This window comes from Diabrotica undecimpunctata, chromosome 1 (genome assembly GCF_040954645.1).
Source record: "Diabrotica undecimpunctata isolate CICGRU chromosome 1, icDiaUnde3, whole genome shotgun sequence".
Classification (NCBI taxonomy): Eukaryota; Metazoa; Arthropoda; class Insecta; order Coleoptera; family Chrysomelidae; genus Diabrotica; species Diabrotica undecimpunctata.
The window spans coordinates 125,014,427-125,039,917 of record NC_092803.1 but is presented as its reverse complement, the minus strand read 5'-3'; the positions used below and the strand labels follow the sequence as shown (position 1 = coordinate 125,039,917).

The window sequence follows — 25,491 nt, the reverse complement described above, 5'->3', positions numbered from 1 at the left end:
TCTGGTATATGCTCAAAGACTCTGAGACGCAAAAAAATATGTAATAAAAATTTGAAAAACTTTACTTATGCGCATTACGAACAATACCATAAACATACATACCAAATCAAAATATTCATTAAAAAACTCATTTGACACGTGTCATGTTATGACAGAGGTCATAATTACAATGTAAAAATTTTGTACATTCTTTTTCAGGCCTAAAACATTGTTTCTGCTGAGTGTGCGATGAGATCATTCGGTTAAACAAAATTTGCTGAAATAGCGCGGCTAATATTCAAAAGTAACGAGACAAATTAATAACAGATAATGTCGCCTACCGTGTAAACAAAATACCGAAATATTTAGAATAACGAAGTAACGATATATATATATATATATATATATATATATATATATATATATATATATATATATATATATATATATATAATTCTTGGTTTGTTATTAGATACTTATAGTATTTCATAGTAACGAACATAGAGTAACTAGTAGTAGTTACTTTTTCGACATCAATAAACTTCAGTCCCAATTGAGCTTTCCTTTGACTCTAATGTGATAATTGTTTTTCATCTAATCCTTGTTGTTCCCAGAGTGACAAGTTTGCAATTTGACATGAGGGACAACGATTCAAATAGTTCTAGTCGGAGTAGTGAGCGTTGGAGTTATAGATCTAAAAGACCTAAAAGCAAATTTGATATGTTTTTCAATTCATGCATCCCAAATGGTTTTGTGTAAATTGTGTCTACATAGAAAGGTTTAAATGAAAATGAAAAACAGTAACACGCCACGTTTAAGGAAGCATCTAATATCTTTTCACAAAAAGGAATTACAAATATTTCTTCCTGAAAAAAAAATCCGGTGGAGATATCACAAGCTTTTTAATAACCGCTGGAAAAAGTGGACATGTAAAAAAATATATTTATTATTTTATTACCAATTACATATATTATATACCTACTACTTTATTTTGGTAAACTAATGTATTTATTAAGTAGCTATCTCCTTAATTTAAAATAAGTTCTTTTGATTATCATTTTTTACCTATTCTTAATTTTTTCAAGTTAATATTTTTATATAAAAGTAAAGCTAAGATTGTTAACAACATTTATTTTGCTTTAATAAGTAGATTATAGTTTGTTATCTTATCAACTAAAGAATCTGTGCCCTTGATACATGTATGTGGATTTTTTGCCACGTACCAATCTTTTTTAAGATTTTTATTTCATATATGGTCTATCAATTCCTTTCTAGGCAGATAATCTTCTTTACAATACAGTCAAGTTTATGTCATTAATTTGTTTTTGTTTGTGTTTTAACCATGTTTTAGCACATGTAAGCTTATAATGCAAACGTTTATTAAGAAACAGATTGTCTTTCGTGAGGCATGGTAGATAGCTAAGTTAGTTAGAGCATAGGCACGAGTCACTTAGATCGTGGCTTCAAATCCTATCCGGTGTCAGTTGTTTAGACATTTATTAATTTGGTTGGTCTTTATTATGGCTATGTTAATTCAAGCTTAAAATGTACTTTCTCTGTTACGTTGTTCTAAGATCTAAAGTAACGTTTAATAAATAGCAATAGGCTAATGGGTAACTGCAAGACTTGCAAGACTCTTGCTGCAAGACCAAGACCAAGACCGGGAGTGCAATACCAAGACCAAGACCAAGACAAGGTGTATTGGCGCAAGACCAAGACCAAGACTGCCTAAGTCTTGTCTTGTTCTTGCATTTGGGCAACACTAATTAATCTCAATAAACTATTATGCTTATAGCCACATTACACTTAACACAAATCATATTACTTCTCTTTTCTCATGACCTTGGTGTTGTGTATTTAATGAAGCACAGACTAACAAATTATAACTATTTTTTGGCTTATAAAATGGTTACATATAATTCAATTAATCATAGCAGCGTGGACATTCGGAGCTGCTCATCGACATAACATAATCTTAACAAAGCTTGTCTAATTTTTGCGAAATGTCTACTGTTGCGATGCAGGATTATCTTAATATATATAAATCTCGTGTCACAATGTTTGTCTTCAATGGACTCCTAAACCAATTAACCGATTATAATAAAATTCGCACACCATGTGCAGTTCGATCCAACTTGAGAGATAGGATAGTTTAAATCTCAAATTATAGTCGCAATTTTAATTTATTGCTAATTATTTGTCTGTTATTATTTGACAGTCACAATTATCTGTTAACTCTAAATGATTCTAACAGATGTCGATACCTTTCGACTGGGTTGAGTAAGTAATCAATAGATGGCGCTGCTATGGTAAATCTACGAACGTGTCATATAAGATACATTTTAATAGCATAATTACCACGTGTTGAAAGAGCTCAGCACTTACCAGAACAAATCGAAACAAGAAATGCAGCTCAAAGAATCAGGACTGCAGAAAGTCGTGCACAAGAATCTCAAGAACAGCGTGACGAACGTCTGCAACAGAATATTACGAGAACAAGAGCGGCACGAGAACAAAACATAGCTACAGTACGAGTACTAGATCGACAAAGGCAACGGATCAGCCGCTCATTAACACGTGCATCATTCGTTCGGCTTGCCTTTGAATATGCACCAGATATTAACTACTCAGCGCATTCAAAAATTGCTATCGGTGGAATGGATAAATTATGTCAATATTGTCAGGCATTGAAATTTCGGAATGAAGCAGCCGGCATATGCTGTGCATCAGGAAAAGTTGTGCTGTCACCTCTACCCGCTCCGCCGGAGTCTTTATTATCCCTTCTTACTGGCAATTCAGATGATTCCAAATTATTTTTGCGTAAGATACGCAAATTTAATTCTTGCTTCCAAATGACGTCATTTGGGGCAACTAAAATTTGCGATCGTGCATCCGATGGACGTAATTTTGAAACTACATTCAAAATTCAAGGCCAGGTGTACCATAAAATCGGATCACTGATGCCAATGCCTGATAACAATCCGAAATTTCTTCAAATTTATTTTATGGGCGATTGTGAAGAGCGCGTGACGACTCGGTGTCTGTATAATTTTATTGAACAAGCAGAGGAAAGAGCAATTGTGATATTATTGGAAAATTTTTTAGAAGATCACAATCAACTAATTCAATTGATCAAAAGAGTTTCGCCACGACTGCAAAATGACAATTATCAAATCGTCATAAAAGCCGACAAAGTACCATTAGATGCTGGTAGATTCAACGCTCCAACTGTTGATGAGGTTGCTGTTATCATGGTTGGTGATCCAGTTGACAAAAGATCTATAAAAATTACACGGCGAGACAACACTGTCAGTACGATTTCGGATCTACACCGTTCATATGACGCACTACAATATCCATTGATATTTTGGCAAGGACAAGATAAATATCACCTTAATATCAAACAGTAAGATCCAAATACCGGTAAATTTGACAATTATCTATTTACTTTCTTACTGTATGTATAGATTTTAATTTTGTATTGCATTTTATTTTTTATTTTTTAGGTGATTACAGAAATAATAAAGTTAGCTCAATGAAATACTACGCACACCGAATAATGGTAAGGCAACATCAAGACAATTATATCCTTCGATATCGTCAGCTGTTCCATCAATACATTGTTGATATGTATGCTAAGGTCGAAAGCGAACGCTTGCGATTCCTTCGATTCAACCAGGCAAAACTACGATCGGAAGAATATATTCACTTACGAGATGCTGTTGCTGGAAACATCGATCGAAATTTAAATCCCAATGACATCGGTAATGCTTTCATTTTACCTTCAAGCTACATCGGCAGTCCACGGAACATGCAGGAATACATACAAGATGCGATGACTTACGTACGTCATTACGGCCGACCGGATTTATTTATTACATTCACATGTAATCCGAATTGGGAAGAGATACAAACTTTACTATTGTCAGGACAACAAGCCATTCATCGTCATGATTTAACTGCACGTGTGTTTAAACCAAAATTGAAATCCTTAATTGATTTTATTGTTAAATATTTAATTTTTGGTATCACACGTTGTTGGCTGTATACGATAGAGTGGCAAAAGCGAGGTTTGCCTCATGCCCACATTTTGGTTTGGCTTAAAGATAGAATCCGTCCTGAAGAAATCGATCAAATAATTTCAGCCGAAATTTCAGACCCATTAATTGATCAAGAATTATTTGATATTGTCACCAAACACATGATCCATGGGCCATGCGGTGCTTTCAACATGACGTCACCGTGCATGGAAAATGGAAAATGTAAAAAAAACTTCCCAAAGCCGCATACGAATGACACGATCACGGATATTGATCTTTATCCAATGTATCGCCGCAGAAGTACTGAGAATGGTGGCCACACATTTACAATGCGACTGCCGAACTTTCCAAATCAAGTTGAGTTTGATAATCAGTGGGTGGTACCATACTCACCACTACTTTCAAAAACTTACAAAGCTCATATCAATGTTGAGCTTTGCAGTTCTGTACAATCAATTAAGTATATTTGTAAATATGTAAACAAAGGCAGTGATTTGGCCATATTTGAAGTACAAAACATAAATAAAAATGACGAAATAGCACGATACCAAATGGGCAGATACATTAGCAGCAATGAAGCTATATGGCATATTCTCAGCTTTCCCATCCACCAAAGAGATCCTGCTGTCCAACATCTGGCAATACATCTTGAAAACGGTCAACGTGTATACTTCACTGAAGAAAATGTTCTCCAAAGAGCGTTCGAAGCTCCGAAAACGACTCTAACTGAATTTTTTACATTGTGTCAAAAACCTGATGTTTTTGGCCAATTCGCGAAGACATTGGTGTTTGGTGATGTTGCACGTTATTTCACATGGAACAAATTCAGTAAAAAATGGGAGCCACGGAAACAAGGAAAACCACATCCTTCCATTACAGGCATATTCAAAGCTAACACATTGGGGAGACTTTACACGGTACATCCAAAGCAACGTGAGTGCTTCTATTTACGTTTGTTATTGGTGAATGTTCCCGGACCAACGTCTTTTGAATTTTTACGAACAGTTAATGGTCGAGTATTCAATACATACCAGAATGTATGTCGTGAACTGCAATTGCTAGAAGACGATAACCATTGAGACTTAACGCTTGCTGATGCTGCGTTGACATCAACACCGAATAACATTCGTCAGTTGTTTGCAATTATTTTGACGACATGTTATCCCTCGCAAGCACAAACTTTGTGGGAAAAATATAAAAATTGTATGACAGAAGACATCTTGCACCGAATTAGACAAACAAATCAATGCCAAAACATAGATTATACACTAGAGATGTACAATGAAGCATTGGTCTTGATCGAGGATTTATGTGTTCTTATTTCAAATTTACCACTTAATCATTATGGTATGCCATCACCTAATCGTCCAGCCACCGACTTAGTCAATACCGATTTACAACGAGAAAATCAATATGGCCATGGAAGTTTAGCAACAATTATCATGAACAGTGAACCATTACTGACAGCAGAACAAAAAATTATTTATGATCGGATGATGCTGGCTGTTGCTGCTGAACAAGGCGGTTTTTTTTTCTTGGATGCACCCGGTGGAACCGGTAAGACATTTTTAATATCGTTGATTGTTGCCAAAATACGGTCGCAACAAAAAATCGCATTAGCAGTAGAATCGTCAGGCATTGCGGCTACTTTACTGGATGGTGGGCGAACAGCACATTCAACATTCAAGCTGCCATTGGACGTTCGTAATAAACCAGATGCAAGGTGTAACATCAAAAAGAATAATGGAATAGCTGTAGTGTTGCGGAAGAGTTCTATAATAATTTGGGATGAGTGCACAATGGCACACAAATATTCACTTGAAGCATTAAACAGAACTATGCAAGATTTAAACAGCAATAATAAACTTTTCGGTGGTGCTATCCTAATTTTGTCTGGTGACTTCCGGCAGACCTTACCGGTTATACCTCGCTCTACTTTCGCGGATGTGATTAATGCATGTTTGAAACAATCATTCTTATGGCGAAGTGTTAAAACATTTCGATTAACCATAAATATGCGAGTACAATTGCAAAATGATCCATCAGCACAAATATTTTCCGAACAACTACTAGATATTGGGAACGGTAAAATAGAACTGCAACCAAATAGGCAATGCATTAAACTGCCAGACAATTTTTGCACTGTTGTTCAGGATAAAAATGAATTGATTCAGAGTATTTTCCCGGATATACAGAATAATTATTTGAATCATGAATGGCTTAGTCAACGGGCGATTTTGGCAGCCAAAAACTTTGATGTTGACGAAATTAACTTCCAGATACAACAGTTGTTACCAGGTGATCTGATGTTTTTTAAATCAATCGATACTGTTGTTGATGAAAATGAAAGTGTAAATTTTCCGATTGAATTTTTAAATTCATTAGATATCCCTGGAATGCCACCACATAATCTTCGATTAAAGATTGGTTTCCCTATTATTCTCCTCCGTAATTTGAATCCACCTCAATTATATAACGGTACGCGTTTGGTCATCAAAAAGATCACCGGAAACATTCTTGAAGCAACCATTTTGGCTGGGAAGTTTAAAGGAAAAGTGGTCCTGCTGCCACGTATTCCGATGATACCATCAGATTCTACCATATCCTTCAAAAGGCTACAGTTTCCAATTCGTTTAGCTTTCGCCATGTCTATAAATAAATCTCAAGGTCAAACAATGTCCATTTGTGGTTTAGATTTGGAAAATCCATGTTTTGTTCCTCTTAGATTGTTTACTATAATGTAATATAACAAAAACTTTAGCCACAGCAACGCGTGGCCGGGTCAGCTAGTATATATTATATATATAACGGGTATTCCGAAATCATCTTCAATTGATGTCACTATGCCCCTTAGTTCTTGTTGTGTGGGATGTTTTTTTAGATTGTCTTTTCACGAAATAGTCTCTAAAATTAAAGAAATAGTATGTTACTGCTTTGTAATGAATAATGACAAACACTGTTAATTATAGTCTATGCCATGAAATCATCATGAAATATTATCCTAGCCGAAACACTTTTTTCAAAATTAATTATAGAGATTCAAATCTTTTATGTACTCTGCATATGCATTTCGTTAAAAAATATTACAAAAAGATCACGAAGACGACAAAAAAACACTAAAAATCAAAAATCCGTACATAACCTTAAACGTATATTGTACATATTTGCATATAATCTGAGTTAACAAACAAATTTTTTATAATTGCTTTAATAATAGCTAAAATTATGTTCTTCTTCTTAACATGCCATACACCAAAGTGCGTAGGCGACTATCTCATTACTAGAATTCTGTTCTTGGCGGCGTGACACAGCTCGCCTGTATTGTGTATTCCTGTCCATTCTTTAATATTCCTTAACCAGGATAATTGTTTGCGGCCGGCTCCTCTCCTACCTTCGATCTTCCCTTGTAGGATTAACTGTGGTATTTCATATTTTGCTCCTCTCAATATGTGTCCAAGGTAACCAATCTTGCGTTTTTTAATTAATTCAAAGAGTTCTCTTTCCACGCCGGCTCTCTTAAGGACGTCATCGTTTCGAACTCTATCCACCCAAGGTATGCGCATCATTCTTCTCAATGACCACATTTCAAATGCTTCAAGTTTGTTGATAGATGTTTTTTTCAAAGTCCACGTTTCCATGCCATAAAGCAAGATGGACCATATATAGCACTTGACCATTCTGTAGCGTATTTCGAAATTTAGGTTTTGATCACATAGGAGCGGTCTGAATTTCACAAAAGCTTGTCTTGCCATTTGTATTCGGGTTTTTATCTCTTGTTGTGGATCCGATTGGTCATTGATTGTGGTGCCAAGGTATTTAAAAGTTTTCACGCGTTTTATGCGATCGTCACCTATGCATATTATCGGGTTTTCTGGAGGGTTTCTGCTAATGACCATATATTTCGTTTTCAAAATGTTGATTTTGAGGCCATATTTTTTACCTATGCTATTCACCCTATCAAGTAATAACTGCTGATCTTCCAAATTATGTACTTACCCTCAAATGAATTTAAATGTTCCATTAGAAGTACTATAAGCAATACAACAATAATCACTCGAATAAATTTTAAGTTCGCCAAAAGTACTAACTCACTTTAAGTTGGCACTGGAAAGATTATCACTCACACCGTACCTTACAATATTCTGTATACCAGATCTGTGCATATACACCCGTTTGATAGATGGTAGTCTCGAAATGAATCTAATTGATTGTGATGTAATATTTCCTATAATTCCTAAACGTTTTAAAGATATTAGAAGTGGAAAACGTATTTCCCAAAACCACTTAAAGGGTTAAAGAAATTTTATTAAAATATTAAATTTGTGTTTCATATCAACCTGTATAATTCCTATGCTCATTAAGCCTATTGTTTTCTTCGATATTGTAAAACTTCCAAATTAAAATCGACTTCGGTGAAAATCATTTTCGATTAATTAAATATTTCCCGATCTTTTCATATTTTTTGCATCGATAATTTCAATTTCTCTCACACGACGCTTTGTGCAATTACCAAAGTTTTCTAATTATCATCCTTTTCGACGCAACTCCACAACTCCAATTAATGAAATGAAAGGAGCGATCGGCGACCCTGAATTTCGGGACTTTTCTGTTTCTATAAATGAAACCTGCCAATGAAATTCTCGAATAAACTTTATATTTCCATATAAATTCTATTAGAAGAGCTGTCAGCCGCTGCAGACCGTGCTTTTAAATTAATATGAGTTATTTTATTTCTGGATGGATTTCAGTAAACCAATTTTTCATTTTATTGCAATAAATTGACGACTGGGATAAATTCAGCTTAAGAGAAATGTAAATTAAAATAAAATTTCCAAAAAATTACAGAATGCTGAAATAATCGGTGCGCCAAGTAACTAATATACAATAACAAGAAGTAAAATATTACATATAATAGTAAAAATACGAATAAATGGAAATATGGATAAGATGTATAAAAATAGGCAAATTGAAAACATCAAAAAACAAAATGTTAAAAAAAACAAAACTTAGTTATGCAATTAATATTCAGGAAAGAACGAACGATACGTGACAGTGATATCAATAAAAATAAAACAGACACTGTTTGAAAACAATCGAGACATCGAAATTTTTTTAACATAGAAAACAAAGCAACGGGTACGAAATCGCACATTCGAGGTGAATAACGCTCTTGGAAAAATTGTAATTAAAGTGGTTTAAACACACTGGTTACAATAAGTAAAAATATTAGATTCCGTGTTTGTTTCTTTTTTGTCATATCTCTGACTAAATTTTAATGTAGTGTATCGTACTGTGGGGCTTTTGTCTATAATTTTATATTTATGTAGTCAAAATTGTCATCTAACATTTCTTCCGTAAAGAATAACAACCAAAATTTAAGAACACTCTGCTTTTCTCGTGCGATTTCTTTTACACCAGGTAAATATGTAATTATATTGTCCAATCTTGTTCTCACTTTTTTGTTCTTTGAAAGCTTGAATCACTTTGATTTGTCTTCATCTAAAAAGTATCTTTTACCATTATTACCACTACCACTTTCTGAACCGCTTAAAAATTCACTTTCTTCTTCAGTTTTTACTTCTTTGGAATGCTCCCTGTTGTCTGCTTCTCTCCTATAGCCTCAAGTGGCGGCTCGTGACTTCAGTATGTGCTATTATAGAAAAAAGTTGAGATTCAATAATTTCCATTGGAATTTCATTTTTAATATAATCAGCAAGACAATCTAATAAATCGTTTTGAATTGTTTTTGACAAACTGGTGAACACCCCTTCTATTTTTTTAACCCGATCCTGGATTTCCTGATCACGATTAACTGTTAAATTAAAAATTTCTTTAAAATCACCCATTTTTGAAGAATTGTGGCTCTAATCCAGACCCGAAATGTAAGTTCTTGTCTTGCTAAAATAATTGTAACATCAATTAAATATGATAATAAAATTCTATTTTTTTAACTTCTTTGTTATATAACTTAATGGATAAAGCACTGTCAGTAGTTTGCGTATTTTTTTAAATCTTCTGAAACCTAAGCAATTGTTTAAAATGTTCTTTCTAAGGTTCATGTTACTTGGGCATCAGGGGTTAATCAGGGATATTCAAATTTTTCAAAGCTGAATATCCCTGACTCTAATTTGAAAGTAGTAGACAAGGCCAATCAAAAAGTAATTTTCTAAAATCACTACCGCATATCCATTTATGGTTTTCATAACACATTGTTTGAAATCAATCTCGAAAATGGTCGATTATCCTGCTTATCTGTGGATAAAATTTGTGAATTTGGTAAAGGCCGGACCATTACAATAATTTATAATCAAACTGCAGATTAAATCGTTTAAAATATTTATTTTATATTAGATACTCAAATTTACCTGTTTATTCACTTCACTTTTCATAAACAAATTTAAATTGTCCTACCTATTTATAAAATACTTAACCTCCCAGTAAAAAACAAAAAACAATTATTATAATTTCACGAGCACTTTTATATCATAACAATGAAACTTTCCGAAACTCATCGAAGGCGCCCTATCGAAATAAAAATATTCACAGTTCACAGTTTGTAGATGTGTTGCTCATGCCTAAGCGTAATACAGAGAGACATATACGTTTTATTTTATTTTCAGGTGAAAATTCGAAGTGCCTTTTACTACTGCGAGGAGCGTAAAATAATTAACATCGAAGAGAATATAAAAAAATTGCTTTTTTATTTTAAATAGGTATTAAGTCAAAATTTATAAATCACAATTTTCAATAAAGTAATTTATATTATTAAATCATTTATTATTGCACATTTGAACAGGTTAGGCGGCGCCTACATTGTCTACCCCGACGGCCACCCTTGTAAGTCTCTTCTTCCAATATTGACTTGACTTTTTAATACGGTTGTTGTTTGTGTAAAAGAAAAATAAAATTCATAGTACATCTAGAAAAAAATATCATGTAAATTTACTTCTAGAAAACAAAACGACTAAAAGTTACAACAGTAGTGTACCGGGTACCGGGGTATGACACACCCCAACCGTCTTTGACCAACTCCTAATTGAAACTGAAATTGTATTTACAGTTGGCAACAAGTTTATCACTAGAAAACACGTATAAACTATAGCTACTAGGCGCTAGTTCATCTACTTTCGATTTCATAGTAATAAAAGGAGTACCTGGGCTATGGTGTACCCCAGAACACTAACTTAGGGTTAAATTGATTATTATTATAAATATTTATCTTTCATTCGTTATCTTAATTATTTCTATACTCAACCTTGTTTCCAGTTTTTATATTAGTACCAACTCGTAGCACAATAGCGCAAACAGACAGTTACCAGTTTTTAATTCACAGGTGTTTATGTTTTTTTTTTCATTTAATTTGATCACCGCCTTAAGGTATCCATTCTTCTTCTTCTTAACGTGCCCTATCCCTAAGGATATTGGCGATCATCATGGCCCATTTTGACTCTATCTGCAGCCGTCCTGAAAAGTTCTATTGACGTTTTCCCACTCCATTGTCTCAGATTCTTCAGCCAGGACGTGCGTCTTCTCCCTAGTCCACGTTTGCCTTCCACCTTCCCTTGTATGACCAGCCGCATCAATTCTCGTTTCTTAGTATGTAACCAAAGTAGCTCATTTTTTCTTTCTTTATAGTGTTGAGTATTTCTTTACCTATGTGTTGTGTCCAAGATATTTTCCACATTCTTCAATAACACCACATTTCAAAGTTATTGAGTTTTCTCTCTGTCGCCTCTATGATTGTACAGGCCTCAACTCCATACAACAGGACAGAGAACACGTAGCATCTTAATACTCTAGTTCTAATTTTGTTGTTGAGTTTTCCATTGCATAATATTGCTTTCATCTTATTAAAAGCACTTCTAGCTATCTCAATACGCCGTTTTATTTCCGTACTTTTATTCCATTCTTCATTTAGTTCGCAACCTAAGTACTGATATCTGTGCACCCTGCCTAAAAGTTTTCCCTTAGCATAGACACTGTCTTCCTGAATCTTGTTCATGCTTACCACTATGATTTTTATTTTAATAATGCCTTCTTTTACGTCTTCTAATGCCTCTTTAAACAATTGTTCTGAATACATATTAAAAAGTAAAGGGCAACGCAGACATTCTTGTCTTACTCCACGATTTATAGGTATTTCTTTCAATTTTTGTTGGTCTATTAGTATTAGAGCTTTCTGATATCGGTATAGATTGGCAATGATTCTCAAGTCTCTATCTCAGTTATAACTGTGCTCTGTGACTTATTATCACTGATCCTGAGAATGTACGGCGATCCTGCCATTCAAATTTGTTATAACGTATTTATAAGAGATTTTTATGTATTTTGTTTGTTTATTCTTCTTCTAGTTCCATGACCGTTATCGATCGTTAGATATTACGTCGGGTATCATATTTGCCATTGTGACTTTATTGACAGCAGCTCTAAATAATATTGTAGTGTTGTAGTTTTCCGTTCCATTTTATCCTTATTTTATCCTTAACGATCAGATCTAAAAGTTCATATTTTTTAGGGTATCTCGTAATTTGAGCGCAGTATTCCAGCTTGCGTCTCTTTATTATATTGACAAGTTGTGTTATTTGGTTTAGTTTTCTAAGGATCTCCTCATTTCTACCTTCCGATTTATCCAGCTTATTTGTAGTAGTCGTTTGTATAGCTATATCTCAAAGGCTTCCAAGCGTTTAAGCATCATCTCACTTAGGGTTTACAGTTTTACTCCATAGAGTAGCACTGGAAATATATAGCAATGTATTATTTGAACGCGAAGGTCAATACAAAGATTATGGCTGCAAAGTACTTTCCTCATTTTTACAAAATTGGCTTGCAACTTTTAATTTCTACGTTTGGATCTCAGCTGACATTAATATTACTGCAAAGATACACGAGTTTCACTACTCTGTCCATTATGGCATCTCTGACTTTTATACCGTCATCCTGTATATAGTTTTGTTTGCTAACTATCATATATTTAGTTTCCTCAATGTTTAGTTTTAATTCATACTGATCACAACTTTGTTTTATCTTGTATGAGATCTTGAAGGTCTTTTCCGGCAGGCATTACAGGCATATCTTATATGGTCACACCATTAACAATAATACCTTTTGTTGTTTCAATTAGGGCTCCTTTAAATATTTTTTATATATCTTCGCATCATGTTTCTTTGTTATTGTGACAAATATATACTTAAGCCTATTAGTTGGTAATATCCCAGTGTCATAATTTCTGTTAATAAGACCGCACATGCTTTAATTCCATTTTCTCCCAAAAACTTTAGTATTTCAACATTTACTTCATCGGAGTCAAGTACTTTTTTATTTTTTGCTGTTTATGTTGCCCATGTAACCTCAGTTGGTGTTGTAAATGGACCTGTTATAGCAATCGGTCTGTAGTGTTCTATTCTTTTATCTTCAAATGATTCAGAAATGTAGGTATCTTTTCATTATTTTAACTGTTTATTGATATCTAATATTTTGTATTTGTTTTTGCCTTCTAAACTCTGGAATATTGTTTTCGTTAGATTCCGGCGATCTCTTTTACTTTCTTGTGCAGATAAAATGTATCTTGATTCTTTTCATAGTGTTCAATTTCATTACATCATTTACTACGAAATTTTGTTTTCACATGTCTTATCTTCTGCCTGATTATTGGGTGGATTCTCTTGTATCCGTTTTACCTTTAGTTCGGATTTCTCTTCTTTGGTTCATGAATTTTAGTATTTTTTCTTTCATCCACCCTTGTTTTTTTCTTGTTTTTACGGTATTAAATATATCTTTAATTCTTGTTCGTCCAGTTTTTCTTAGTACTTTCATATTTACTTGATGTCAACTTTATTTTTTATTCAAATACACTGGTTATTTCTTGATTCATGGTATCATTTGAATTTTTTCTCTATCAATAGATAAGGTGTTTATTTATAATTCCTAATATAATTACCGATATTACAAATTCAAAGTCATATAGCTAAACAAATCCGTGTTCATAATAGAAGATTTATTTTATCTGTAGTATATAAATAAAATATTGTTCAAGAGACAAATATTGTTTTAAAACTTTTGTTTCAATGATTTTTATTTTTAGAAAATCGTCAATTTCACCAGATATTAAATTTTATTTCCTCTTTCGGGAAAATCTATCTCAATTTCGATTTGGCGGGATTTGAAGGACGCAACAACACAAATTGTTATGTTCTTTCTATATATCTGGATGGTATTTTAAAAATTCCTGTCTTTTCATAGCTACGAAATAAAATAAATAAGTTTCGCTCGAGGACTTGCTCATTTTATTTACATATTTCTAGCATATCAGAGGTAGGAAAACGCGGAGAAAGATCCTATTGTAAAAAAACGATAGGGGGATAATTTTTGCTGACAGTGATGGAGTTTAGGGTTTGAAGTTTTTGAAAAATGAGTTTTTTAAAAAGCATCCATTTCTGTCTTGAACGAAAAGTTTTGTAATATAATGCATTGAAAACTATTACTGGAGTGTTTTAAAATATTTACAAAGGTTTATAATATAGCATTAATAAGTAGAAATAGTCAAAACCTAATTTATTTATTTGGTAATCTAAAATCTTTACGTAACGATTATTGACATCATGTGGAAAAATAATGTTATAAATAAAAAATTTAACTAACATAATTGTAGATATTGTCATGTTAAAAAGGTGTTCTTAATTCCTATATATCTATTTGTGGCTTTTAGAGACGACCTCACGTCGGCCATATTGTTATGATCGTTTTGACAAATCGTATATGGTTGTTTACGTTTGTTGTTTTTTGAATATTTTTAGTTTTATAATAGTTTTATAAAAACTATAATATTATATTGTGATAGTGCATAATAATGGTATCTTATTCTCAACGTAGTTGAAGCAATGTTAATAAAAAATCTTCAGGAATAACGTTCCACAGGTTAGTATACAAATATTTAAATAATGTAATGACCCGTACTTCAGAGAATAAATTAATAGTATTTATAAAAAAATTTATAAATAAGGTAGATCGTGGTATTCTTGATAATACTTAAATATCTTCATCCTAAATATCTTAAAATTTCTTATTCAATTCAATTTTGTTTTTTTTAATAATAACTTTTCTAACTTTGTTAATGGAACTAAATTTTTAAGTCTCAGTTAATTTGTAGTTATCAAATATATAAGTTGTTAAACGAACGAATTTCTTTTATTCATCATCATCATCATTTTGGCTTTACAACCCTGTGTGGGTCCTAGCCTCCCCAAGAATTTTTTTCCAGTCGTCCCTATCCATCGCCTTCCTCCGCCAAGCACGTATTTCCATATTTCTCATGTATTCATCGATGTTATCTAGGAATCTTGTTCTGGGTCTTCCTTTTCTTCTTTGGCCAAGAAATCTATCAAGGAGCGTTTTTCTAGCTGGGTCGGTTTGCTCCATACGCATTACATGGCCTACCCACCTCAGACGTCCTATCTTAATGTGTTTTACGATATCTGGTTCCTGGTATATTCTATAGAGTTCGAAGTTGTATCGTTTTCTCCAAACACCATTTTCATTTACCGCTCCATACACCTTTCTTTTATTTATACCGTATATTTATTTTAACCTTTAAAATATTATTTATATTATTGTCTCTTTCAGATGCAACTTGTTATTTGACTGTATTAATTTATCTTTATGTATAATATGTCGTGTTTTTAGTGTTTACAGCATGATAAATAAATCATAGTTTATTAAAAATGAATTGCATTTTTTTATATTATGAATAAATCTTCTGAATAACTAGTCATATTTGTATAATAGTTTTAATATTATTGAGTCAGGCCCTGATTCTACCACCAGATTGGTATGATCGTTAGCCACACCTGCTGACGCCGTTTTTAATACACAGGTTAATATGCTCATAGCTTCTCCATAGATTCTAACTCGATGCTACTAACAGATGCTTAAACCTTTTGGTCGTTGCACCGCTCTTGCACGGTCACTCGATAATTTTTGGTCCTTCGTGTCCATCAGTGTAGTTTTACTGATTATTTTTCAGTAGTCTTTATTTTCATTAATATGGTCTATTTTACTAGTATTTATTTTTGTTAATATGGTCTGTAGCGAAATAAGTTGTCATAGTTTTTGGATGACTGCAAATTTTGGAAAAGCTAATGAAACCTGGTGTCTTCTGATATTAGCAGTCCACATACTATGGAACTTGTTTTAAATAATAGCCACCAAGTAAACTTTTTATCGGGTTACGTAGTTTCTACGCTGCGCCAAGGTTTTAGCCAAAACTGGTCTTCCACTGACTTGAGGGAGATTTTTCGGTTGTTTTCATTTCTTTTACCAATTGGACTGACGTAAGCTTTTACATTGGTAAGCACTTCCTTATCAGCGTTCTACTTGCCAATTCGGTATGTATTATATCACAGTACATAGTATATTTGACGAATTTGTGACTATTTTGGATGGGGATGAAAGCTTTGACTCAAACGATCCGCTGTACTTAAAAAGTTAATACCAAGTTTTCCCAATATTTAAAGCACTGTCAAAGGCAAGCAAAAATACGATTTTACTACTAATATTGTGTTTTAAATTCATTTAGAGAAATATACATTACTTAGTACAGAAATAAAAGAAAATTACAAATTCTATGGTTTCTAAATTATAGTGGTGAAGTATTTACTGATAAAATTATAACAACACTCAAAATTGACCCTAATGAGAAAATAAAAACATATAAACTTACAGTAAAATCAAGAATTAGATACACACTCCTAATCGCTGTCGACATTATTTTCATTTGGATTGTAAATAATGACTGAGTTAATTGCTTTCGTGCGATTTTTACCCATCCAACATTCTTCTATTAACTTTTTACAGTTCTGCTTATTTCCAAATTGTAGGATTTGCAGTATACAATGCTCCTTGCCATGTTTCGATAACAGCTGCGTCACTGTAACCGTTACGTATAGTATAGTTATCGTGGTAAGGTTTGCATATTCCTCAAATATGTTCAATGGCTTAAAATAAATTCACAATGGTAAGGCGACAGTCTAAACACATTATGTCCAAAACTATGTATAATCTAGTCCACTATAAATAGTTTTAGTTTTTTACTTCTTTTGGCTAACTGTAATAATTTATTAAAAAAAGACAATAAAGCTTAGAAGAATTCTGAGAAAATGAAATATTTTCATTCGTTAACCATTCCTTTATTTTATGTACTGTCCAAGAATTTGTCGGTTGCTTATTTAAAATTTCCGAATGGTATAAGACATTAACCAAAACTATAATACAGTTTATGTAAAATTGGAAGCGGTTTTTTTCAACCATTTCACAAACGCCTCCATTTTCAAGTTTTTGTGATAACCTGCCGATTTTAGATCCTTTTCATCGATCTGTTTGCCAGCTTCATGCAATATAGTATATCTATTTCCCTCAGTATAGGTGTATTTTATGGATTTTATACTCTCGCTCTGTCTAATCAGTTTTATTCTACCTATAGCAAAAATCCACGTTTCATCTAAATAAACAAATGAAGGGTGTTCCTTTTTAAAATTATTCTACTTTCTTAAAAACTCATTCTCTTCTGAACTACATTAGCTCTTTGACACAAGACTTTTCTATTGTCTTTCATTTTTATCTTAAACCCAATCGTTTTGATACCTCTCCTGAGACTTAGTGTTTAAGGTAAATGTGTCTCTGTCTTTTAATTTTTGACGTGACAACGTCTTAAATTAGGTTGTGGCTCGGAGTCATTCATGAAAAAGTGTAACGACCGCTCACGTCTGTTACAGTGAGTCACCGAACGAGAGAGAGGCTTGCCGGACCGGCGAATGCCTTGCGTCTCTCTCCCACTCAAACATCATCGGTCCGCTGCGCGCGCAGCACTAGAGAATTAGGCGCGTTGAATCGGTGCGTGCTTCCGTGCTTGTGTCTCTGTCTTTCTCGAGCGTTCTTGGCGTTCAAGACACATTACAGCAGAAACACTTCCTTTCATTTCATATTTCTCCTATCATCGTCATATCCTCAACAAAATCACTCAAATAGAAATTAGTTAAGTTTAAGTTTACATGTACAATGTTTTAGTAAACAAAATATATTTCTATAGTTAAAATTTGTGCAATTCTTATTTTCATTCAATTCCTTGTCCCTATTGTGCAATTTAATAAAATTCATATCAATAAATATTCTACCGAGAAAAAGACGTTGTCACGTAAAATTTTCGCCCGTAAAACCGACTTTACAGGCAACCGATTTTTTTAGTTTTTAACCCTATAATGCGCGATATTTTGTATTGAAAAAAAATATTTTTAATTGCATTAAGGTATAAACTGCCTAAAAGTAGTAAAAAAATCTAACTTTCATAAAAACATTAATTTTTAAAAAAATTTTGTATCATATATATGATACATAGCGAAAATTTTTACAAAATAAATTGTAATAAATTATTGATAAGTATAATATCTTATAACAACTAAATATATAAATTGAATGGAATTTACGAAAACAATTATTATTTTTGTTCAGGCAAAGATATAGTCCACATTTTGAACATTGAATATACAAAAAAGAAGTCCACTTTTACGTTACATAAGCAATATGCCATTTCAGCCCGAAATTTGGCAAGTTTCATACATTTCTCCACCTTCTTTTCTCTAGAACATTGACGTTAAAGAAGCCACGAATTTACAAGCGTGATATCAAGAAAATGATTGAATAGCCTCATATACCACTTTTTTGATTTTTATTTTGTAGCGTCCAATGAAGCTATCCATGAGGTCCACCTCTCCTATATGTTGGTTATATTCCTGAACCAACTTAGGGTATTCAATATTGATTTCTTGCTTTCTTTTTCTATCAAATCTTTTAACATTTCCTTTCGACAATTCTCCAGCATATGTTGACAATAAACAAACAGTTTTGTTGCCTTTACAGGCCACTTGCCTGTAAAGGTATTGTGTTTACGATCAAACGCATAAAATTGCAATATCTGGGACACGTTATGAGAAATCAGCACCGTTACTCCCTGCTGCAGTCTATATTGCAAGGTAAAGTCAAAGGTAAGCGAGGACCCGGTAGAAGGAGAATATCATGGCTGCGGAATTTAAGAACATGGTTTAAGAAAACCTCAACGGAGCTGTTTCGAGCCGCAGCGAGCAAGGTCATGATTGCCAATATGATTTCCAACATCCGAAACGGATAGGAACCAGAAGAAGAAGAACAGGCCACTGACGATATTTCCACGCTTTCAAAGTCACACATACTCAACTGAACTCCCACGATCCATTTTTTTTGCTTCATCTTCAGATGGCAACTTACAGTTTGAAAAAAGGTTTCGTCTAACAGTGCCTAGGGAATATATTCCTTTGTTAAGAAGATAATGAAGTAGAGGCAATGAAGTATAATAGTTGTCAAAGTAAACAACATAATTCTGATTTTCCGGGATAATCCTAGATAATCTGACAACTACATTGGCACTTGTTCCTAGGTCTGGTTCATTTACCCGACGATTCCTTCTATCATTTTCTGTACTAATGTATATTTCGAAATTGTAGGAATATCCTCTAACAGCGCATAAAATAAAAACTCCTTAATAGGTTCTATTTGTTGGTCTGGAAACTCTGTGAGAGTAATCCCATCTTCAAACTCTACTGGTAAGCTTTGAATATCAATATTCTCATCAGGATCTAAGTTGGTCTCATCTCTAAAATAGTCTTCAGAGTCACTATTATCCAAGTTGTGATCACTGTTCCAAAAATTTGCTGCCAACTCCTCTAATTTACGCTCCGACAAAGCTCTTTTACCATCCATAATGACTGTAAAAAACGACGCAATATATCAGATCTGATATAACCGTAAAAAGAGAAAAATTTTAAAGAAATTACTTGTAGAAATATAAATTAGATCGATCTATATTCATATTACTTACCTTTTAAACAATGTTTATACAGCCAAAATAAAATAATTACGAAAAAACGAATATAAACCAACCAAAATCTGAAGAGCTATAACACGTGCTCAATGCGAATAGACACTTGCCAGACTTATAACAAAATTTACGCGCGAACTAAAACGATTGCGGAATATGCAATCTTATTTTCTACTTTCTAGTACGTATCAGATTTAATACAATGCGCAGCGACGGCTTTAAACACACACAATTTAAGGAAACGATTATTTAAATAGGTTGTAGCAGATCTGCTACATTGCGCAGTATAGGGTTCACTTCGTCTCTACAGCTAACAGTGTCCTTTTTTTTAATCATTTTATATATATTGTCGCGAACTTTAAACGTTCAAACTTACAACCTTCAGGAAGATACGACGTCAGAACCCCCCAGCGTTGCCAAAACATCAGAATAGTTAGTAAGTGAGGAATTTTTAAAAAGTCAACTATATGTCAAACTGTTATGTTAACAGTAAATACACTTAGTTTTAAGACTACTGCAACACACTAAAATACATAAGAAAACATTTTAATACAAAATTATATGTTTTAAATTTTAAACTTACCTCTTTTAGAGCATTTATAGCAAAAACGTCCCGCTATTATTTCTTGTTTAAAATAATCTATCTTATATGACAATTTAGTTGTTTCGGCATAGCACAATCACAATACACAACAATAATTAGTTTTAAAGCTATTAATCTAAATTTAATATGTATGTAGGTATAAATACAATTTAATAATATATAATATATATTATATGATCGAATTGTGTAAGAAGTCAAAACATAAACAAAATTCTTACTCTATAAAAGCGGCAACACTTTAAACAATTTTACCATACGCTGAAAAATAAAATTGTCTAATTTATTTAATTAAAATTATTATTTTGTAGAATATTAAACTTAAAAAATTATTTTATAAAATTTATATTATTATTAATAACAAATGTTTTTGGTTATTTAATCAATATAATTCTAAAATTCCCAATATAATGATGATTACATTTTTCTGATCATTATACCATGTTGACGCCTATGAAAGATCGAGCAGTTCCGTATGGGATTCGTATTATTAGCTGTGTTAGGAAAATTTGAACTCTAAAGTTGACGTTCTGGAAATTTTAAATATAAGTGACGTCACTTTATATAAATTGTGACGTGCAATGTTTTTACTTTGAAAAATGGTATACAATCATAGCTAGTTATATAACATGAAGTGTGTTTTAAATAAGCAGATTTAGTACAACAGATCATCTAAATGTGCCATCAGTTGGTTTTCTGGTGTTTTGTTTCAAAACAACTGTATACCTATTTTAAAAGCTTATTTTTTAAATTGCTCTGTCTTATGCCCACTATGTTGCCACATTTAACATTTTATTATAAGCTGATAACATTGTACTATAACTCAACTAATCCAAATCCAGTCTCTTCGTGGGCACACACAGGTTTTATTTGCGTTGTAAACTGGTTGTAAATCGCTTGTAGATGAAACTAGTTTTTATCTGTTGTTTTAAAATCACATTAAACAAATCAATTTTATCATTCAATCTACAAAACTGCTGGCAAACAGCTTTTCAACAAAGTGGATTTATCTTTTTTTTACAAATGACCTCTATTCACTGTTCACCGTATAAATAACTGTAAATAGCACCTACTGCACTTTTTGTGAGATAAAACTGTTGCATAACAAGTTATACAAAAAATGGTTTTTTGCATAAGACAATATCTGTTGAGTTTACTAAATGAATGCATAAAAGTGAACATGTTAAATAATAATTCTTGTTATGATCAAAATTGGAGTTGACGGGGATACTCTCTTGTCACTTAGCTAGCTCAACTTCGTCCTTGGATGTGCTCCCAAAACGGATCTTGATCTCACGTTCTAACCAAAATTCGTATCTCCTTTTGAATACTAAATTCTCCTAGCTTAAGCTTCTCCCGGTCCAATGATAATTTATTGGTACTTACAGTTAAAATTGTTTTCTGCACTGCTACCAATCACCACACATGGAACCGCTTCTGCTACCATTTTTTGAAACACTTCTGAAAACAAAATGATTTTTTAATTCACAAAGCTTAATTTTTTCCTACCCTTCAAACTCACCGGCATTTAATTTCTTTTTTCTTCAGATGTTATTGTTTTTACTGAACAGGAGCACAATGCCTTTTTACCGCATTTAATTTTCAATCAAACATTAACTACTCCTACCATTCTCTCTATCCAAACAATCATATTTTAGCATTTTGAACAAAACACAGAATTTCCAGTTTCTAAAAAATACATCAATTTTTTTATTTTTCTTATTAGCAATACGTACCCAACAATAGAATATGCATAAATCAACTTTCTTAACTTTCCCTTCTCAAAGACAATAGCTTAATACGGTTAATCGCTGTTTTATATTAACATCGTTATCAAAAATTTTTTCATGAAGTTTTAAAGAAAACACTTTCTATATATACATATATTTTTTTCAATTCTATTCTTTAATTTTTTTAACATTTAGATATAACAATTTTTGTCATTTGTCCGAATCGAAAACAATCAAGAAAATTGGTCAGGTCCAAAAAAAATGTATTTTGTCAATTTATGTAAAGCAAAATTTTTTTTTTTTTTAATTTAAAAAACTCTTGAACCTTATTTTGGGGTATCTCATGGAAGTGATTATGCAAAAAAATCTCATGGGAATATTAAATTTGCTTCTAAATATGCTTCTTCAAATATATAAATCATTCTTTATTACTATAAATTCCTGTAAATTGATAAAGAACATATTTAAGAGATACTTAAAACTAAACATTAGAAAAATGTTTGACCATCTATACTAATGATATAAAAATAAAAAAAGATATAATATAGATAAATCTATAATTATAAACAAAAAATAAACAATAAACACTTAACAATTGATGAACATCCTTATTTTCCTGTTCTTTTGTTTACATTTGTATTGCTCATGTTAATTTATTTAAACAACTAAACAATATAAAAACTTATTACATTAACGAATATTACATAACTACATATTTAAATATTGCATTGTAATTATATATGTTTTTCATATTTGTATATTTATATAAATAAAGATTTTATACAGATTTGGACATAAGGCTCACAATATCGCTAAGGGGAAAATTCACTTATCCTAGGTACCTAGGGTATCAAAAGGATTGAGCTCTGGTAAATGCCCTGGGAGCTCTTATAAAGATATTCATTTAGACCTAGCTGTTTATGTTCTCTTAGAGGTTTTTTGGAATAACACCAGTAGTAGATAGAATAATCGGTACTATCTAAGTAGTTTCCATTCTCCATTGTTTTCTGATTTGTATTTCTAGATCTCTGTACTTGGCGATCTTTTCGTTGTATTTAATAAGCAAATTATTGCTGTTATGTATCGCCACATCAATCAAGTGTTATTTGCCTAGTAAGTTTATATCCGATCTATTATGTGCCACTGGTTGGTCTGTAAGCACAGTGCGGTCCCAGTATAACTTTTAGTTGTCATTTTTCTGTCAGGGACGTATTGATAATAAGGAAGATGGTTAGTTTGGGGAAGACCTAGTTTGTCAGCTAGTTCTTGGTGGATAATTTATCTGATTAAATCATGGCGTTTATTATAATTAGTACCGACAAACGCCTAGCAGCCCCCGGTAAGACGTTGGATGGTTTGTTGGGCTTGGCGTCCATGTCAGCATTTGTCATTTTGGACTTGAGGATCTTTAACAATATATTTCAGGTAATTTTTAGTTGGACGTTGAACGTTATTATTATTAATATATATATATATATATATATATATATATATATATATATATATATATATATATATATATATATATATATATATACATATGCATTAAGTGGTTTTCCTAGTTTGACTCCGGATTTAATAATTTTGGTTTTGACGAATACCATTATTTTGTCGACGTTTTGGCAAGGTCGCACTTGCCATTTTCAAGTTAGGTACTAACATTTCTTACTTAAAAAAATTATTTTACTTAAAGCACCAGTAAAAAGCGTAACATACACAAAACATTCAAGATAATTAACACAATGTTCTGTTTCAACCATATTATTTGTAACATATTTTTATATGTATATGTTTATATTAAGATATATTACCCTTTTACAATAGCTAGTTTCTATAATTATTTTCTGTTGAAATGGATAAATCTGATAAACTGCTAACTTGAGCTAAATTATTACTTAATTAGATGTATTTTATAAACTATATATTTGTCACATTTTATGCCTTTCCTTTCAATAAAATGTTTTATATTATATTTTCGCCTCTTTTCTGCATTAAGTTTTTAAAAATGATAATCTGCACTCTTTTCAACATTTTAATATTGAATTTATGGGTTAAACTACAATTGTTCGATGTAAATAAACACCCTATTGTTCAAAAACAACGAATAATTACACTTTCATCTAAAAGCTTACGCTACTCACCCTGCGATTTGTATAACAAATGGGGAGAGTAGCCAGTTTATTACTTTTTTCTATTCTTGTAATAACTTGACAAATTTTTGTACCTTAACGTAGGTTTTCCCAAAAATGTGATAAAGTCATTAAATTACATAATTAGTCACTTTCGTAATATTGTTTTAATACTTAAAATGTTATAGTCTACATAATAAACTAAGAACTTTAATAGAGTAATAAAATTTTAACAGCAAAACGTATTTTTAAAGCTAATGGGTTAACTAGCTCTTTGACATTTTTATTCTTAATTTACTTTTGTAATTGGCATTTGTCATTTTAATTGTATAATCGTTTAAATGAGTACTTACGTAAGTTTACTTTCGCGGAACGGAATTAAAATAATATTTGGAAATTAGGAAATGCTGTGTTCGTAAAAAAGAATAAAATTTTCACTGATATTTTAAAATATCAATGGTGTGGCACTTAAGAGACAGTTATCAATAATTAAACCAAGTTACAGTATTATATACAATATAGAAAACTGAATATTTTATTGCCGAATATAAGTGAGTGTATTTACTAAATATACTGAAAGTCGATATTTTTATATGTGCGAATAAATCAGAATCAACTAGCAGAATTAATAGATATGACTTAACAAACAGTTCATTGTTAATTTAGCAGTTGCCGAGCCTAAAAATAAAACATATATTTTCACTAAAATAAAATTCAGCTGCTTTGCTTTACCATTATTATTTGATCCACATATATCTTCCATGCAAAGTATCCAAAAAAGTACAAATAACTTTCAGTTTTTTCATTTTACAAACATATTTACATCAACCTTAATAAATTCATATTATACATAAGATAAGTAGTTTACCCATAAATATTCAATTTTATTTTATTAATGTCTAAGAAATTTTACATGTTAAATTTTACAACTTTCTCCCGATTTCATTTGTTGATCTGATGATGTGGTTGGTCTTTCTCTGCAACTGTTATCTTGGACACTACAAGGACATGCTTAGGAATAAATGGAACATTACAGGTATTAAATAAAGTGGTATTAGTGTGACAAGTTATATGCTCGTGGGAAAGTCGAGTATGTTCTAGACGAAGTCGA

The 25,491-nt window shown here is 32.1% G+C and overlaps 2 protein-coding genes across 2 annotated transcripts; both read left to right on the top strand.

Annotated features, from left to right (window-relative positions):
- Positions 1-2,233: 2,233 nt before the first annotated feature.
- On the top strand, positions 2,234-5,098 carry LOC140434868 (uncharacterized). The gene is made up of 3 exons (XM_072523460.1): positions 2,234-2,259; positions 2,351-3,291; positions 3,486-5,098. Exons 1-3 carry the CDS (start codon positions 2,234-2,236, stop codon positions 5,096-5,098), a joined length of 2,580 nt encoding a protein of 859 aa, XP_072379561.1.
- Positions 5,099-5,293: 195 nt separating this feature from the next.
- Positions 5,294-6,763, top strand: LOC140434863 (ATP-dependent DNA helicase PIF1-like). The gene is made up of 2 exons (XM_072523446.1): positions 5,294-6,194; positions 6,405-6,763. The coding sequence occupies exons 1-2, from the start codon at positions 5,294-5,296 to the stop codon at positions 6,761-6,763; spliced, it is 1,260 nt and encodes a 419-aa protein (XP_072379547.1).
- The last annotated feature ends 18,728 nt before the right edge of the window (positions 6,764-25,491 follow it).